Source organism: Pan paniscus, chromosome X, assembly GCF_029289425.2.
Source record: "Pan paniscus chromosome X, NHGRI_mPanPan1-v2.0_pri, whole genome shotgun sequence".
NCBI classification, from domain to species: Eukaryota; Metazoa; Chordata; class Mammalia; order Primates; family Hominidae; genus Pan; species Pan paniscus.
In genome coordinates this window covers 21161925-21181354 of record NC_073272.2, presented here as the reverse complement: position 1 = coordinate 21181354, position 19430 = coordinate 21161925, and the positions used below count along the sequence as shown (strand labels likewise).

At 50.4% G+C, this 19430-nt stretch overlaps 1 protein-coding gene across 1 annotated transcript in view; it reads left to right on the top strand.

The window, feature by feature from the left end:
- The window catches only part of MAP3K15 (mitogen-activated protein kinase kinase kinase 15), a 155403-nt gene that overhangs the window by 134491 nt on the left and 1482 nt on the right, over positions 1-19430 (top strand). Inside the window, exons 19-26 of the mRNA XM_034950280.3 lie at positions 1312-1469; positions 6932-7115; positions 7897-8056; positions 8768-8942; positions 10064-10249; positions 10529-10634; positions 12383-12548; positions 18804-18916. Of these exons, the coding sequence (XP_034806171.1) occupies positions 1312-1469; positions 6932-7115; positions 7897-8056; positions 8768-8942; positions 10064-10249; positions 10529-10634; positions 12383-12548; positions 18804-18916 (1248 nt within the window). The remainder of the gene's footprint in view (positions 1-1311; positions 1470-6931; positions 7116-7896; positions 8057-8767; positions 8943-10063; positions 10250-10528; positions 10635-12382; positions 12549-18803; positions 18917-19430) is intronic.

Genomic DNA, 19430 nt, shown 5'->3' with positions numbered 1-19430 from the left:
TCTCACACCCATGATCCCCTTTGTCCAGCCCTCCAGCCTTCACAGCAGGACCCTGCTTCCCTGACAGCCCCGGCTACCAACCCAGCAAAGTTACACTTTACCCAGGCTGCTCCCCACCAAGGCCTGAGCCTGGCAGGGGTGCTAGAACCCAGGTGGGACTCTTCCAGTGGATGACTTGGGGCTGCAGACTCCCCAGCAGCCTGGCTGAAGCCCTCTCCGGGCTGCTCTCCCATCCCAGATTCTTCCTGATTCTGCCTTCCTCTCCGCTCCCAGGTGTTGGACCTGCCATGTGGTCCGCAGCCGGCCCTGCCCACCATGCTCCCTCCCGCTTTGTCCTTCAGAGACCTTCTCCCCAATAAATCTCTCATATGTCTCATCTCGTCTTGGCATTTTACTCCTCAGAGGCCCAAATGGACACAGCCATAGTGTTCCCTGACCCGAACCAGGCAGAGAGTCAAACCCTATTTTATTAATGTTCTTGTAGCCTTCTGTGTATTTCTCTGTCCTAGCACCTACCACATTTTGCCATTACTGCCACCGCTGCCAGCATTCTGTCTGTCTCCTCCACTAGGCACCTCCCTACCATCAGGCTGTGTTTCTCACGTTCTGGCTTCCCTGTATTTGGCATGTACTAATATGTGCTGACTGAATTGCGCCATTTGTCCTTTGATGGGCCAGGCAGTCCTCTCTCCACGTGGTTAGTATTAAAGGAAGGCATGTTGCATGCCTCTGGTCAAAGAAATATGCAGTCAGGCCAGGAGCAGTGGCTCACGCCTATAATCCCAGCACTTTGGGAAGCTGAGGCAGGCACATCACCTGAGGTCAGAGAGACCAGCCTGGCCCACATGGTAAAACCTCGTCTCTACTAAAAATACAAAAATTAGCCGGGCATGGTGGTGTGTGCCTCTAATCCCAACTACTTGGGTGGCTGTGGCGTGAGAATTGCTTGAACCCGGGAGGTGGAGTTCGCGGTGAGCCGAGATCACGCCACTGCACTCCAGCCTGGGCGACAGAGCAAGACTCTGTCTCAAAAAAAAAAAAAAAAAAAAAAAAAAAAGAAGCAACCATATTATTTATGCATGGGACAAGACTCCATCTGCCATTCGTGAAGCCATGCATTTCACAATTAGTGGTGGGTTTTTTGTTTTGTTTTGTTTTTGAGACAAGGTCTTGCTATATTGTCCAGGCTGGTCTCCAACACCTGGGCTCAGGTGATCCTCCTGCCTCAGCCTCCTGAGTAGCTGGGACTACAGGCCACTTAGTTTCTGAGCAATATGGTACCCACAGCCTGTTTGTTTGTTTTCCAAATAGGCACCCTGCAGTACATGGCACCTGAGATAATTGACCAAGGGCCTCGCGGATATGGTGCCCCAGCCGATATCTGGTCCCTGGGCTGCACCATCATTGAGATGGCCACCAGCAAGCCTCCGTTCCATGAGCTTGGTGAGCCGCAGGCAGCCATGTTCAAAGTAAGTCATGCTTCGTGATTGAGGTTGGGCGTGGTTGGGAAGTAGAATTAAAAACAAAGTCTCCTCCCAATCCAGAAAACCTCTCCACAAAGGTAGGAGAGAAGGAAACAGTTTTATTATTGGATAAGCATTAAACCAGAATGCGAGGTGCATCACAGGCAATCCACTGAGACTGCAAAGATGGAAAGCAATCTCACTGTTTCATAGAGCCGAGCAGACACAACCCGTGACATCTGTGTTCTCAAGAGAAACCGTAACTAGTCCTCAAGTAAGACAACTTGGTGGTGCCATTTGTCACAAGGAGCTCATCTTAGATTCACCTGGTGATTGGGGGGACCATTGGTGTTCACTGTTTGGCTTCATCCAAAGGAAAATATAGGCCGGGCGCGGTGGCTCACGCCTGTAACCCCAGCAATTTGGGAGGCCGAGATGGGTGGATCACCTGAGGTCAGGAGTTAGACACCATCCTGGGCAACATGGCAAAACCTCGTCTCTGATACAAAAATCAGCTGGACGTGGTGGCGCATGCCTGTAATCCCAGCTACTCGGGAGACTGAAACAGGAGAATCGCTTGAATCCAGGAGGCAGAGGTTGCAGTGAGCCGAGATTGCACCACTGCAGTCCCGCCTGGGTGACAGCAAGACACTACCTCAAAAAAAAAAAAAAAAAAAAAAGGAAAAACACTAAACTTCTCATATCTTTAAGACAGTAGGTAGTTTTGGAGTGAAGCCACCATCAAAGTTAGAAACCTACCTTCCTATTTCTGGGAGAGCAGAGTTATGAAAACATTAATAAAAGATGACAGGTTTAAAAAAAAAAAAAGAAAAAGGAAACTAGGAGGTAGAGGCCCTATCTTCTTTGATGATTACATTTCAGAGAGATGGCTTCCAGGTCCTTGCAAAAGACATTTCTGGCAAGAGTCTTATTTAGCTGTTTAAAAGATTCACATATATCTCAGAGACAGAGAAAGAACCTAAAAGTTATAAGTTCTCTCAAGTCAAGGCTCTAAGAAAGCTGGGCAGGGTGGGGGAGGGTCCTTTCCCTTTATTTTCAACAGGGAGAATCCAGCCCCTTAGTTTCCCTTCATGTTTGCTCTTACAGTGGGTAAGGCTCAAAGGCCATGTGGGATCTGTGCCTTTGGGGGACAGGTTTCTGACTGGCTTCTGGAGAGGTGGGAGTTGGGCTATCAGGTAAATATATCCCTTATCATTCCAACAACCCTCCCCGAGCTAACAGGAAGGGCAGCCCATGTACTGGGGCCAACATAGTGCAGATTGAGCATTGCGGGTGGGGGTTTTACCGCCGAGCAGCCAAGATTGTGGAAAGGGATGTCCTTCCTTGTGACCTCACGGGAAGCTGATGCCAGGACACCCCGGTGTACCCAAGGTTGGGTGTGCAGCTTCTGGCCTCGTGTATGCTTAGAAACATGTAAGGGGCTTGATGTGGTTTGGCCATGTCCCCACCCAAATCTCATCTTGAATTGTAGTTCCCATAATCCCCACGTGTTGTGGGAGGGACCCGGTGGGGATAATTGAATCATGGGGGTGATTTCCCCCATCCAGTTCTTCTGATAGTGAGTTCTCACGAGATCTGATGGTTTTATAAGGGGCTTCCGCCTTTGCTGGTTCTCATTCTCTCTCCTGCCGCCCTGTGAAGAGGTGCCTTCTGCCATGGATGTAAATGTCCTGAGGCCTCCCCAGCCGCGTGGAACTGTGAATCAATTAAACCTCTTTATAAATTACCCAGTCTCAGGTATTTCTTCATAGCAGCATGAGAACAGACTAATGCAGAGCTCTAGCCCTAGGATGCCATTACCAGCACTGACCTTCCATGGGGCACTGCCTTGAGACAGCAGGGTCACAAAAGGTCAAATGGCCATTGCCTATGGATGATGAGGCCGCAGTGTGTGGACACGGCCCTGATAGAACGTGATTCCAGAGGCGTCTTCCTGGCTTCTCTGCCAAACACGGCGCCTTCGTGGCCTGTGTCTGTGCCAGGCTCTCTGCTTCCCTCTTGGGCAGAAGGAACTTGGAGGTGTGAGTGCAGGTTTCTGCCGGTTGAGGTGAGGGCAGCATGTTCAATGGGTCCCGAGTGCTGCCTGCTTGGGTGCCTTGGCTGCTCTCTCCAGCCCGGCGAGGCCCCTGCAGAAGGGTCTCAGAGCTTCTCACCTCCTATCAGCTGCTTGGGTTCAGAGCCCAGGCCAAGACCTCAAGTCGACAAGAGTCTTCTGACACCTGCAATCCCAAGAGGACCCTCAGCTCCTGGGCTGGAAGACAGCAATGACCGTCCTCAGCACTTTGACCGTGTGCGGTGGACCCTGTTGGGGCCGTTGTAGATCTAACCTGCAGCTTCCATGGCAGCGTTGGAATAAACAGCAGCTGGTGACGAGGAAAACATGAGGCCCACCTGAGAGCCATGGCTGGCTGCTTTTTGACCTGCTGCTGACTTCCGGGAAACCAGGGAGAGAGCTGAAGGCTGTGACTGGCTCGATTCCTCCGCAGGGCATGCCTGGCTCCCCGCCTCCTCTTGTTTTTGTTTAGCGAATTCACTCTACAAAGTCTCTCTCTTTTTTTTTTTTTTTTTTGACAGAGTCTCACTCTGTCGCCCAGACTGGAGTACAGTGGCACAATCTTGGCTCACTGCAGCCTCTGCCTCCCGGGTTCAAGCGATTCTCCTGCCTCAGCCTCCCAAGTAGCTGGGATTGTAGGCATGGGCCACCATGCCTGGCTATTTTGTATTTTTAGTAGAGATGGGGTTTCACTATGTTGGCCAGACTGGTCTCAAACTCCAGTGATCCACCTGCCTCCGCGTCCCAAAGTGCTGGGATAACAGGCGAGAGCCACCGTGCCCCGCCTGTATGAAGGGTTTGAAAATGTACTGACTTTTTTGGATGGCATATGAAGTCACTTTTCATTGCCAATGAGAAAGTTATTATTAAATAAGTAATGGCCCCTGTGTTATTTCTGGGATCCTTCATTCCTTTAGAAAACTTTCAAGAAACTTCTGGGCAGTGTCTGAAACAAAGGAAACTCTCTTTCCCCTGAAGGGACTGTTACAGATTTAACTGTGTCACCCAAAAATGATATATGGAAGTCCTAACCCCCAGTACCTCAGAATGTGACCTTCTTTGGAAATAGGGTCTTTACAAAGAAAATCAAATGAAAATGGGGTCTGGAATGTGGGCCCTAATCCAGTATGACTGGTGTTTTGGACTTTTTTTTTTTCTTTTTTAATCTTTCTTTTTATTTTTTTTAACTAGTCAAGTGAAACAGTGGGAGTGGGGAAGGAACAAAGAAATCTCTAACTGGTTGTCATCAACTAGCTGCAAACACCACTGCACTCGGACCAGCCTGGTGTCTTTTAAAAAGGGGGGATATTTGAGCCAGGTGCATTGGCTCACCCCTATAATCCCAGCACTTTGGGAGGCCGACGCAGGAGGATCACTTGAGGCCAGGAGTTCAAGATCCCCCGGGGCAACATAGCAAGACCCCGTGTCTACAAAACATCAAAAAATTAGCCCATGTGGTGGTGCACACCTGTGGTCCCAGCTACTCAGGAACCTGAAGCAGGAGGATCCCTTGGGCCCAGGAGTTGGAGGCTGCAGTGAGCTATGATCATGCTACTGTATTCCAGCCTGGGTGACCAAGTGAGACCCTGTCTCAAAAAGTTGGGGGGTGGGGGTGGAGATTTGGACACACATGCTCAGAAGACAAAGTACGATTCCCAGGGGAATGCCTCGGGGAGGCAGAGGAGAGAGGGGGGTGCATCTAGGAGCCAAGGAGCGCCAGAGACCACCCGCAGACCACGAGAAGCTAGAAGAGGCAAAGGGGGATTCCCTGCATGTTTCAGGAGTCCGTGGCCCTACCAACGCTTGGATCTTGGACTTCCAGCCTCCAGGACTGTGAGACAATAAGCACCTGTTGTTTCAGCCACCCAGTTTGTGGTATTTTGTTACAGTGGCCCTAGGAGACCAATACAAGGAGCTTTTGGGTCACGGCAAAGCACCCTTAAAGAGGACCTCCCAGCCGGGTGTCATTGTGCTGCCCACATTTGCTGTTTTCAGAGAGCCGGGCAGAGGCCACCCTTTCCTTTTCATGTTCTTGCCTGAATGTTGGTCTTTGTACCCCTAGTGCCTGTGAACAGTGCCAGCTTAACCTCCCTACCGCTCAGGTGAGAGGAGCCACCTGTGAGGCACCCTGCATTGCAGACCTGGCGGTGGGTGGGATTTCACCCAGCATTTAGTGTTCTTCGAATCCGTAACTCCTGAGCTGGGCAGCCTGGCCAGGAGGAGCGCTGTGTTGGAAACAGCACATGGCCGTGACTGCCAGGTCAAGGGCCTTGGGGACAGGAAGTCGGGAGGCCTGGCCCTCTACACTCTGCAGCACCCTGAGCTCACTCGGCGGGGTTTGTGGAGGCTGAGCCAGCCCCCAGGAGCTCTGAGGAGCTGGGAATGGGCATGGGTCTGGAGGACAGAACAGCTTCCACGCCTGGATTGTTGGGTGGGCTTGGAAAAGACACAGGGTGGACTGTGAAACTGAAGGTGACAACTCCTAAAAAGATGAGAGGGCCACCCTACTGGGAACAGTTATGAAGGAGGGGGCTATATAACATGTCATGGAAGCATGTCCGTGTCACAGCGAGATGTGGCAGCTCAGAACCAACTCTTACTTCCCTACAGGTCACAGGGACAGAGAGCCATTAGTTACCTGTCTGTACATTGGCAGCCTCAAGGTTTTGTCTGCTTGTGGTTTTGAGCTGGAGGCTGGGAATCTGGGCTGTGGATGCAGAGGGATTGAGAGGTGTTAAAGGCATCTCTTGGGGACCCTGTGCGTCAGGGAACAGGTAACAGATGCCTTTGAGTATCCTTAGAGGACATGCCTCCCTAGGCTGTGGCCCAAGTCCCATCTCAGTTCTCTACTGCTATGTACCAAACCACCCCAAAATTTCAGAAGCTTAAAACGATGACTTTTTCTCATGCCTCTTTGAGCTGACTGTTGGCTCTTCTGTGGGTTTTGCCTGGGCTCACTCACATGGTTGCAGCCAAGTGGTGCTTTGGGGGAGCAGGGTGGCCTGAGAGGCCCCTCCCTCGTGGCAGTTCCAGCTGGGATGGCTGGGGCGTCCTCTCCACGGGGTCGTACCTCCTGGGCTTCCTCTCTGCATGGTGGTCTCGGGGCTTTAAGGGTGACTAGCGGAGCCACAAGACCTCTTAAGGCCCGGGCCCTGAAACTCTCACCATGTCACTTCTGTCACTATCTGTTGGTCAAAGTCAAGTCACAAGATGCCAGGGAGGGGGAAATGGACTCCACCTTGGGGTGGGAGTAACAAGAACGTGACGTTGCAAAGGGGCATGGATTATGCCTGTCCTGGGATGTCAGGTGTACAGGAGTTTTGGACTGAGACGTGGATACCTGAATTCACCCAAGGCCTCACTGACACATCGGTTACCTCTCCCTTAAATGCAGGTGGGCATGTTTAAGATCCACCCTGAGATTCCAGAAGCCCTTTCAGCTGAAGCCCGAGCCTTCATTTTATCCTGTTTCGAGCCTGACCCCCACAAACGTGCCACCACTGCTGAGCTACTGAGAGAGGGTTTCTTAAGGCAGGTGAAGAAGGGCAAGAAGAACCGAATTGCCTTCAAGCCCTCAGGTGAGGCCTCCCTGGACAGCTGGGGCAGCACCCTGGCCACATGAATGCTGGGCGCTGGGCTTCTCTGCTGCTCAGGAGGGAGAGTTCTGGCTATCCAGAGCCCTGGGCTGCTCACGTCATTCCCATTTTTGTGAAGAGTGATGGGGCCTGTGCAGTAGGTTTGGAGGTTGTCAAAATCCAACTAATACATGCACCTCGATCTCCTGACAGAGGCCCAGGGAGTCTCTGGGTGACTGGGCTGCCGTCTGCTGGAAGTTGTTCCTTCGGGATTGGGAAGAGAGTGGGGAGGCAAGAGGTACCCCAGCTGGGGTTCTGCATCTTCCCCATGTGCCAGAGCCTGGGGCTTCAGTTTTGGAGCCTGGCTTGTCATCGTGTGCCAACCCTGACCTTGATTAAAGGATTTGTCAGGGAGGTTTGCCTGATGTGGCTGTCCTGCAGGCCACCGAAGTCCAGTGACACCTTCTGGGGCAGTAAGTCCTAACTGGCAATGATGTAAGAGTGGCCCCTGAAAAGGAAGCAGTTTGTCCTCTTTTCCCTGGTACCGATCGGGGTCAGAAGCTGCCAGAGTGAGTGGCTCAGCAACTTGCTCCATGAGGGACCCCCAACTGCATGCATCTGAGTAGAAATACAGCACCTGTGGCCCGTCCCCCGCCTGACCCACATTTCTACAGGATCCTGGGTGCCTGGGCAGTTCACCTGGGCTAGAGGGGCTGCCAGGGACTCAGCTCCACCCCGTCCCTCTCTGAGTCTCCCCATTCGGTGTCTGGCTGTCCCCCTACAGAAGGTCCCCGCGGTGTCGTCCTGGCCCTGCCCACACAGGGGGAGCCCATGGCCACCAGCAGCAGCGAGCACGGCTCTGTCTCCCCAGACTCCGACGCCCAGCCTGACGCACTCTTTGAGAGGACCCGGGCGCCCAGGCACCACCTTGGCCACCTCCTCAGGTACACCCGTATTCTGTCCGTCTGCCGCGGGCCCGAAAGGGTGCTGGTAGTCCTCCGCCACAGGGCACCTCCCTGGTCCCAACCAGACGGCCACTGAGGGGTTTTACTTCCCTTCTGCAGGGCAGTAGGGCGGCTGGGCCGCCCCATCCTGGCAAGGAGGGTGCTTCGTTCACTTGCTGTCCCTTCCCCTCCCTCCCTGTCCTTTCATTCCCCACATGTGCCCTCCCCCACCTCTCCTCTTCCCTTCTCTCTCCCCTCTCCTTCGACACTTCCCCTCTCTCCTCTTCCCCCTCTCTCTCCCCCTCACCCTTGCCCCCTCTGTCCCTGCATCTTCCGGCCCCCTCCTCCTCCTCCTGGCCCCTCCTCCTCCCTTCCTCCTTTTCCTTCCTCTCTCTTCCTCCTTCCCCTGTCCCCCTCACCTTCCCTCCCTCACCTCTCCTTCTGTGCTTGCCCCCTTCCCTCCCTCCCTCCCTCCTCCCTGTCTCCTGGGAGGCTCCTTTACCCCGCCTCCCCCTCCTTCTGCTCTCCCTCCTGCTGTGGGGGTTGACAGAACACTGCATGTCTGTCCTTCCTCCGGCAATTTCATCTTCTTGAGCACAGGGACTGCATCGCAGTTACCTCTCAGCCCTTCTCCAGGGCGTCCTAACATGACACACTCCCAGGGACAGTGCCCCGGCACGCACAGAGATTGTCACACGTGTTTGTCCACAGTGTTCCAGACGAGAGCTCAGCCTTGGAAGACCGGGGCTTGGCCTCGTCCCCGGAGGACAGGGACCAGGGCCTCTTCCTGCTACGCAAGGACAGTGAGCGCCGTGCCATCCTGTACAAAATCCTCTGGGAGGAGCAGAACCAGGTGGCTTCCAACCTGCAGGAGTGTGTGGCCCAGGTATTTGCCCGAGGGAGGGCACCGACTCTTCCCGCTCCCTCTGCCCAGGTCCCAGTCCCCAGACAGGTCCAATCAGTACCTCGGTTCCTGCCGCCCTGGAACATCTGCATAGTTACGGTGATCACTGTAAATGTTTCCCTAACGTCCTTCCCTTCCCCAACAAAACAAAAGAAAATACAAAGAAAAAAAGCTCTGCCGAAACATGAATTTGCAGATACCGCAGTGATTCCAGGCACTGGTGGGGCGGTGCTGCCCCCTGGTGAAAACCAGCCAGATGGTAGCAGAAAGCCCAAAGCACCTTCTCTGGCCTCTCATGATCCGGTTTTGAGTCCTGGAGTTAATCCCCAGCTGTAGGACACGCTAGAGCTGCCCTCAGAAGCTGGGAGAACAGCCACCTTGGGGAGGGTGGTTATGGGTGAAAATAACTGATTTTGAACTAGGGCACAGGACTGGCAAACCGATTCCCCTCCATTATTTCAGTTTATTTATTATTGTTGTTTTTTAATCTTTTTTTTTTTTTTAGACAGTCTCACTCTGTCGCCCAGGCTGGAGTGCAGCGGTGTGATCTTGGCTCACTGCAACCTCCGCCTCCTAGGTTCAAGTGATTCTCCCGCCTCAGCCTTTCCAGTAGCTGGGATTACACAGCGCCTGCCACCACACCCAGCTAATTTCTGTATTTTTAGTAGAGATGGGGTTTCGCCTTGTTGGCCAGGCTGGTCTTGAACTCCTGACCTCAGGTGATCTGCCTGCCTAGACTTCCCAAAGTGCTGGGATTACAGGTGTGAGCCACCATGCCCGGCCCCCCTCCCTTATTTCAGATGGAAAAGGGCCTTTTAGGAAGAGGCCGCTGCTCCGCTCTGAACTATGTCTATGGCCTTGATGGGGGCTCTTACAAGGGGTTAAACAGGAAGCCATTCACAGAGGGGCTTAGCTGTGCACCCACCAGGGAGAAGGGGCCAGGACCCTGACAGGAAGGTTATGGAGGGAACAAACAGAGACGCCTTCTCACCTGGGAGTTCCACAAGTTTCTTAGCAAATGGACCATCTTGTTTCCCCCAGTGTGTTCTGAACTCTCGCTCTCTCAATCTGACTCAATGAAAATGATTTGTGTGTGTTTTCAGAGTTCCGAAGAGTTGCATCTCTCAGTTGGACACATCAAGCAAATCATTGGGATCCTGAGGGACTTCATCCGCTCCCCAGAGCACCGGGTGATGGCGACCACAATATCAAAGCTCAAGGTGGACCTGGACTTTGACAGCTCATCCATCAGTCAGATTCACCTGGTGCTGTTCGGATTTCAGGATGCCGTAAGTGCTCCATCTGGCCCTAGGGAACACACCAGATCTTGGAATTCAGTTACCACCTCCTCCCATAGCCCCCATCTCTTCTTAACTGTATACACCTGAATCCCAAGCTTCAGCAGCTCCTCCTAAACAATGAAGTCCAGGAAATGGCATCTGGGTGAACTGGCTGATTGCATGCGGCCCCCAAGAGGATGAGTGTAGGTTGCTGTGATTCTCCGTGCAATGCACTGGAAATCTGGATTTTTGTGATTTTATTTTATTTTATTATTATTATTTTTTTAGGTAAATAAAATTTTGAGGAACCACTTAATTAGGCCCCACTGGATGTTCGCGATGGACAACATCATCCGCCGAGCGGTGCAGGCCGCGGTCACCATTCTCATCCCAGGTGAGCGCCCCCTTTGTGGTCAAGGTCAGCTTTAGGCCGTGAAAAGATAAGAAATATCCTCTTCATTCAACAGTTGTTGCTTTTCTCTTTTCCATCTTGGTTATCTACTTCCTTGGAATTAAATGCATGTTGTCATAGACTTCTTCCGGGGCCGATTCTGTAGTTCTGAGAGCATCTCGTGGTGCTGTATTTACGTGTCCCTGAAGCATGATGAAGGTGACTGCACATAGACTATAACTCACAATCTCAAAAGGGAGCATGGGGCCGGACGCGGTGGCTCATGCCTGTAATCCCAGCACTTTGGGAGGACGAGGTGGGCAGATCAGCTGAGGTCAGGAGTTCAAGACCAGGCTGGCCAACATAGTGAAACCCCGTCTCTACTAAAAATACGAAAAATTAGCCAGGCTTGGTGGCACGTGCCTGTAATCCCAGCTACTCAGGAGGCTGAGGCAGGAAAATCGCTTGAAACCGGGTGGTGGAGGTTGCAGTGAGCCGAGATCACGCCACTGCACTCCAGCCTGGGCAACAGAGTGAGATTCCGTCTCAATAAAAATAAACAAATACATAAATAAATAAATAATATTAAATTAAAAGGGAGCATGGGGCCAGAGGGGAAGGATCCTCTAGTCCTCTGGTATCCCCTTCATCGTGCACTCAGGAATGTTTCTTGGGTAACTGACAATACAGTGGCTCAGATTCCTCTCTCTGAATCATCATGTAGTAGTTACAGAAGTTTTTGGTTTTTGTCCATTTCCTTTTTGAAATGTTACCAAAGTTGATTCTCCTTCTCTGGTGACTTCTTCCTGCTAAGGGAGGCTTTACAGCCCATTCTGTCGCCATCATGGTTTCCCCCTTTCCTTCAGCTCCTTGCTGTTTGGCTCCAGCCCACCCTCCTGAATGCACTGTGTAGCCCAGGCTCGGCTGCAGGAGAGGCTTGGGAAACCCCAGTGCTTAATTCCTCTCCCACTCCAAGCAGACACCTTCTGTAGTAAAACGGCACAGGCTTGGGTGGCAGCCTGGCTCTACTTATTTCTTTCTTTTCTTTTTTTTTTTTTCTGAGACAAGAGTCTTGCTCTGTCACCCAGGCTGGAGTGCAATGATGCGATCTCGCCTCACTGCAACCTCCATCTCCCAGGTTCAAGCAATTCTCCTGCCTCAGCCTCCCGAGTAGCTGGGGCTACAGGTGCGCGCCACCACACCCAGCTAATTTTTTTTAGTAGAGACGGGGTTTCACCATGTTGGCCAGGATGGTCTTGATCTCTTGACCTTGTGATCTGCCCGCCTCAGCCTCCCAAAGTGATGGGATTACAGGCGTGAGCCACTGCGCCCAGACCTGGCTAATTTTTGTATATATTTTTTAGTAGAGATGGGGTTTCACCATGTTGGCCGGGCTGGTTTCAAACTCCTGACCTCAAGTGATCTGCCTGCCTCAGCCTCCCAAAGTGCTTGGATTACAGGTGTAAGCCATTGCTCCTGGCCTGGTTGTACCTTTTGAACGCTGGCCTTGGTTCACTTCATATCCTTAAGCCTCAATTTCTACCTGTGGAAACTGGCGTGATCAACTTTACGCTGCAGAGAACCAAATGGAACAGTCTCCTCTCCATTTGTAAAGTCAGCAGTCCCCTAATGGAGCATGGCACGGGCTGGGCCAGCTTCTGAACAGCCCGGTTTGCTGACCTGGGTGTCTGCGACCCCAGGCCCCACTGGCCTGGTTTGCTCACCATTGTCATGTCTTGTGTGATTTGCAGAGCTCCGAGCCCACTTTGAGCCTACCTGTGAGACTGAAGGGGTAGATAAGGACATGGATGAAGCGGAAGAGGGCTATCCCCCAGCCACCGGACCTGGCCAGGAGGCCCAGCCCCACCAGCAGCACCTGAGCCTCCAGCTGGGTGAGCTCAGACAGGAGACCAACAGGTGAGGAGCTTCTGGGCCCTCCTCTGGGAGCAGGCGCTGGGACAGTGGCCTGAGCCACCAAGATGCTGATTAATTGGCTTTATTGTTGACCATCTCACCCAGGTCTTAGGAAAAAGCAGCTTCATCATCCATGAACTAGGCAAGGGCGCATATTCTCAGCCTCAATTGAGGGACTAGAGGAATGCCTTCCTTTAAAAAAAAAAAAAAAAGTCAGAATCAGAGAGGTATATATAGCACCTTGCCCCAGACCACACAGAAATTACTCATACTAAAGGCAGCAGCATCTGTGAATTCTTTCTCTCTTTTCACCAAGACGGGGCCCCTGGCGTGGTGTGTGGGTCTCGCAGGCTCAGCAGCCTGCCCCTGCAGAAGTAGCAGGGTTTGGGGGTTGGTTAGCACTTCATCAGTGGATGCACATCCCATAATCCCGACCCCGAGGAAGTTTGTCCTGTTGTCATTTCTTCCATGTGATTTGTCATGATCCCTAGACGGGCATTAGTGGACTAGCTTCCCAACCAGGGAACCCTAGCATCACCATCATATTCCTCCAATGCACTGGTCTGTTTTGTTCACTTCCTGGCACATAGTAGGTGCTTAATATTTGTGAAGTGGATGGGCGTGGTGGCTCACGCCTGTAATCCCAACACTTTGAGAGGCCAAGGTGAGTGGATCACTTAAGGTCAAGAGTTTGAGACAGCCTGGCCAACATGGTGAAACCCCATCTCTTCTAAAACTACAAAATTAGCCAGGTATGGTGGCGCACGCCTGTAATCTTAGCTGCTTGGGAAGCTGAGGCAGGAGAATCGATTGAATCCGGGAGGCGGGGGTTGCAGTGAGCTGAGATCGTGCCATTGCACTCTAGCCTGGGCAATGAGAGAAACTCCATCTGAAAAAAAGAAAAAAAGGGGAAGAAATATTTGTGAAATGAATAAAATTATTCCTGTTTGCTCTGGGAAGTCACATTATCAGCTGCGTGATTTGGTTTTTAAAAGTAATCCATAGTTGACCGGGCACGGTGGCTCACACCTGTAATCCCAGCACTTTGGGAGGCCAAGGTGGGTGGATCATAAGGTTAGGAGTTCGAGACCAGCCTGGCCAATATGGTGAAACCCCGTCTCTACTAAAAATACAAAAATTAGCTGGGCATGGTGGAACTTGCCTGTAATCCCAGCTACTCAGGAGGCTGAGGCAGAAGAATTGCTTGAACCTGGGAGGCGGAGGTTGCAGTGAGCCGAGATCGTGCCACTGCACTCCAGCCTGGGCAACAGCATGAGACTCTGTCTCAAAAAAAAAAAAAAAAAAAAAAAAAAAAAATCCATAGTTATAGCAAATGAGTTGGTACTCATTCCAAATGACACTTTGTTGCTGTGTGATCATTGCTGAGGAATGCTAATGACTATTTAACCGGGAGACAAGGGGCCAGTTACGTATTTTGGATGAAAGGTTGTGTATGCTGTCAGGGATCTCTCAAGTTCAATCTTAGATCATCTAATCATTTCTTTTTTTAAAAGACCCAGAGCTTTAGTTAAATGGTAGTGGTGGCAACATTTTGAAAGTTTTAAAAAATCACAAATATTAAAGTTGGTAATAATACTTAGCATTTCTTTAATATTTTTTCCCAATAAGTTTTTTTTTTTTTTTAAGTTCAAGAGTACAAGTGCAGGTTTTTTACACAGGTAAACTTGTGTCATGGGGGTTTATTGTACAGATTGTTTCATCACCCAGGCATTAAGCCTAGTATCCATTAGTTGCTTTTCCTGATCCTCCTCCCAGCCTCCACCCTCTGGTAGGCCCCAGTGTGTGTTGTTCCCCTCTATGTGTCCATATGTTCTCATCATTTAGCTCCCACGGCATGTGGTATTTGGTTTTTTGTTCCTGCATTTGTTTGCTAAGGATAATGGCCTCCAGCTCCATTCATGTCCCTGCAAAGGACATGATCTTGTTCCTTTTTTATGGCTGCATAATATTCCATGGTGTATATGTACCACATTTTCTTTAGTCTATCATCAATGGACATTTAGGATGATTCCATGTCTTTGCTATTGTGAATAGTGCTGCAACGAACATATATGTGCATGTATCTTTATAATAGAACCATTTATATTCCTCTGGGCATATACCCAGTAATGGGGTTGCTGGGTCACCCAATAAGATTTATAATCACCAAATTCATAAAATGATTATATATGGGTTTGAAGGTTATTTCTCTCCACTGTCGATAGTCATTGTGTTATTTTCCAGTCTCAGTGGAATGAGGAATTGGTTAGGCAGCAGCCAGTCTGTGAATGGCATTGACGTAAACTGTACATTCCTGCATAAGGTGCTTGTCCTTGTGTGTATTAGTCCATTTTCACGCTGCTGATACATACCAGAAACTGGGCAATTTATAAGAATAAGAGGTTTAATGGACTTACAGTTCCACGAGGCTGGGGAGGCCTCACAATCATGGCAGAAGGTAAAAGGCACGTCTTACATGGCAGCAGACAAGAAAGAATGAAAGAACTAGGCGGAAGGGGTTTTCCCTTATAAAGCCATCAGATCTCATGAGACTTATTCAGTACCATGAGAACAGTATGGGGGAAACCACCCCCATGATTCAATTATCTCCCACTGGGTCCCTCCCACAACACAAGGGAATTATGGGAGCTACAGTTCAAGATGAGATTTGGGTGGGGACACAGCCAAACCATATCACTGTAGTATGAAGTGCCTTGGCTATGTGGCAGTTGGGCAGAGCCAAAGGAAGATGACACCTCTTAGACAGGATGATGTGTCTGTCCTGATGAAGTCCTGAGAGTCCTTCCCACTGGATACAGGCACAAGCTTGAGTTGTCTCCTTCACTAACGTAAAAGGAGGACTACTAGAGAGACCAGGATGAAGGCAGGCAGTTGGGGAGGGCTGGGAGAGGACTTCTAATTTGCTGAGTGCCAATATTTCCTCTGCTGTTGTGCTGGGGCAGAAGTGTTCTCCTCTCCCTACCCCACTTTGCCACCAAATAATCCAGGAGTTCCTGTGTTCTCATCTCTCTACTGTTGCAGTGACTTCTCATGGCAACTTCAATAATTACCTTCAGTCTTTTTTTTTTTTTTTTTTTTTTTTGAGATGGAGGCTTGCTCTATCATCCAGGCTGGAGTGCAGTGGCACATTCTTGGCTCACTGCAACCTTCACCTCCCGGGTTCAAGTGATTCTCCTGCCTCAGCCTCCCGAGTACCTGGGACCACAGGTGCACACCACCACACCCAGCTAATTTTTGTATTTTTAGTAGAGATGGGGTTTCACCATATTGGCCAGGCCGGTCTCAAACTCCTGACCTCAGGTGATCCACCTGCCTTGGCCTCCCAAAGTTCTGGGATGACAGGTGTGAGCCACCACCCCCAGCAGCCTTCAGTAATTTCAATAAAGCTTAGTTCTGTATTCCCAAGTTCACCAGCATGGATCATATAAATGAATTAAAGGAACACACAGTTAAGAAACAAATCCCATGTACTAGGTATGTAAGCAAACAATAAAAGTGTGGGGGCCAAGGCCCTTGGCCCCTGGAGGTTTGCTGAAAATCACCTGCATGAGGCTGATTAATGAGAGAAAAGGCATGCAAATGTATTTAACATGTATTTAACTTCAGCATGAAGACCCAAAGATCCAGGGGAAATTGTCCATTTTTATGCTTAGGCTTAACAAAGTATGGAGAGCTGTGGAGAAACAGGGATAAAAAGGGCCTGATCGAATGCTGATAGACTGAGTGGGGAAACCCAGCAAGGCCTGTCTGTCTAGATCCTTCTTGGCCTCTCTGAGCAGCATTCCTTTCTCCTGGGTGTGGGGCAGGACCCTCTGGAATCGGGGGTCTTATGACCTACAGTCAAACAAAGTAGGTCGAAGAACTTTTTTTTTTTTTTTTTTTGAGATGGAGTTTGGCTCTGTTGCCCAGGCTGGAGTGCAGTGGTGCAATCTCTGCTCACTGCAACCTCTGCCTCCTGGGTTTGAACTATTCTTCTGCCTCAGTCTCCCCTCCCGAGTAGCTGGGATTACAGGCGCACGCCACCACAACTGGCTGATTTTTGTATTTTTAGTAGAGACGGGGTTTCACCATATTGGCCAGGCTGGTCTTGAACTCCTGACCTCAGGTGATCCTCCCGCCTTGACCTCCCAAAGTGCTGGGATTATAGGCTTGAGTCACTGCGCCCAGCCCAGAGAATTTTTTTTTTTTTTTTTTTTGAGACAGAGTTTCACTCTTGTTGCCCAGGCTGGAGTACAATGGTGCCATCTTGGCTCACCACAACCTCTGCCTCCCAGGTTAAAGCGATTCTCCTGCCTCAGCCTCCCAAGTAACTCGGATTACAGGCATGTGCCACCACGCCTGGCTAATTTTGTATTTTTAGTAGAGAGGCTTCTCCATGTTAGGCTGGTCTCAAACTTCTGACCTCAGGTGATCTGCCTGCCTCAGCCTCCCAAAGTGCTGGGATTACAGGCGTGAGCCGCCGCACCCGGCCAAGAATTTCTTTATAACCAATTTTTACACAGAAAGGCGGAGGGAAAGTTAGAGTCGTATTTTTAGGTTTTGTGGCTGGCTTTGGGGAGGAGTTCTGGTTTCTGTGCCCCGCTTTGGGGAAGAGGGATTCTATGGTGCCTCCAGGAGAATGGACTGAGAGAGGGAGGCAGGAGAAGGTCAGAGGAAAACTTTTTCTTCTGAGGCTGCTGCTGAGGCCATTTGGGGGCACTGTTTTCTGAGCCCCAACAAAAGCTAGACATGGTTCCAATCTGTCAGCCCTTTCCCCCAAGGCATGCTACGCCTGAGCTGGCATGTGGGGGAAGTTTGAGGCACAGTTGTGCCGAGTCATATCTGATCCCAGAGAGCCCATGAGCGAGACTGGGTTTCAGGAGGCGGTCCTTTGGGAAGAGCCCAGCCTGTGGACTCTGGGCGTTACTTAACTCCTCTGCCTCAGTTACCTCAGCTTCAAAACAGGGGTTTAGAACAACCAGTGCTTCCTAGAAGTGCCGCAAGGCTTCAGTGACTGAATTCATGCAGTGTTTGGCACAGTCCTGGATTCTGGGTAGGAAGTGCTTGGTGGATGCTGGCAGGAGCCATCCTCCCCACCGGCAGAGCAGCATGTCTCACTCACTGTCCCTGCTCTGCCCCATTACAAGCAGGGGCTTCCAGCTGGGCGCGGTGGCTCACACCTGTAATCCCAGCACTTTGGGAGGCCGAGGCAGGTGGATCACTTGAGGTCAGGAGTTCGAGACCAGCCTGGCCAATATGGTGTAACCCCGTCTCTACTAAAAATACAAAAATTACCCATGCATGGTGGCGGGTGCCTGTAGTCCCAGATACTCGGGAGGCTGAGGCAGGAGAATTGCCTGAACCCAGGAGGCGGAGGTTGCAGTGAGCCGAGATTGTGCCACTGCACTCCAGCCTGGGCGACAGAGTGAGACTCTGTCTCCAAAAAAAAAAAACAAAAACAAAAAAAGAAGCAGGGGCTTCTGTCCCCTTCGTTTAGTCCCTGTGTGAGGAGGAAAGAAACTTACCATTCTATTCTAGTTTCAGCTGCCTTATCTGACTTAGGGAGCCAGGTTTAAATAATCACATCGTCCTTCTGGCTGAGTTCTGATTAACATCGGCATCTTTTGGTTCACGATACGTTTTTGAGACAAAACTGCCTGAGTGCGTTCAGGCTACTGTAACAAAATAACCAGAGACCAGGCAGCTTATAAACAACAGAAATGTGTTTCTCACAGTTCTGGAGACTCGAAGTCCAAGATCGAGGTGCCAGCAGATTCCGTGGCCAGTGAGGGCCTGCTTCCCCATTCACAGATGGCCATCTTCTCGCGGTGTGTCCTCACATGGTGGAAGGGATGAGGGAGCCTCTGGGGTCTCCTTTCACAAGGACACTCCTCTCACCTCACCTCTCAAAGCTCCGTCTCCTAACACCATCACCTTGTGGGTTAGGATTTCAACATATGAACTTGGGCCGGGTGAGGGGCACACATTGAGTCCATTGCAAAAATATATCCAAGCTGTGAGCACTGGCCTTTGTTGTCAAGGGGAGGAAAACACAAGGAAGGTTCCCCTCTGCAGACTGAAGTCTGAGTCACAGAACCTGAAGAAACACATGTGCTTCCCTCTCTAGGCTGACTCTTAGACTTGTCCCATTTTCCATTTTTTTTCCATCTCTAATGTATGCACAACAGATGCTTGAGTTAAATTGAATGGTGTTGAATGCTCTCTGGATAATGGCTTTTTTTTTTTTTTTTAAACCAGACTTTTGGAACACCTAGTTGAAAAAGAGAGAGAGTACCAGAATCTTCTGCGGCAAACTCTAGAACAGAAAACTCAAGAATTGTATCACCTTCAGTTAAAATTAAAATCGAATTGTAAGTCATTTTCCAATGAGACAGACTTTAACATCTAGCTAATATTCTAGTTAGCTCTGAAGAAACATTTGAGGTTATCTTCTGTTAATCCAGGACTCCAGTAGATTCTAGACTACTTCTCAATCATAAAAAGGGGTACTGATACATTCAACAACATGGCTGCATTGTAAATGCAGTATGCTAAGTGAAAGAGCTAGATTCACAGCCAGCACCGTGGCTCGTGCCTGTAATCCCAGCACTCTGGGAGGCTGAGGCTAGCAGATCAGTTGAACCCAGGAGTTCAGGACCAGCCTGGTCAACATGGCAAAACCCCATCCCTACAAAAAATAGAAAAAAACCAGCTGGGCTTGGTGGATGCATACCTGTAGTCCTAGCTACTTAGGAGGCTGACATGGGAGGATCACCTGAGCCCAGGAGGTTGAGGCTGCAGTGAGCCGAGGTCATGCCACTGCACTCTGGCCTGAGTGACAGTGAAACCCTGTCTCAAAAAAAAAAAAAAAAAAAAAAAAAAAAA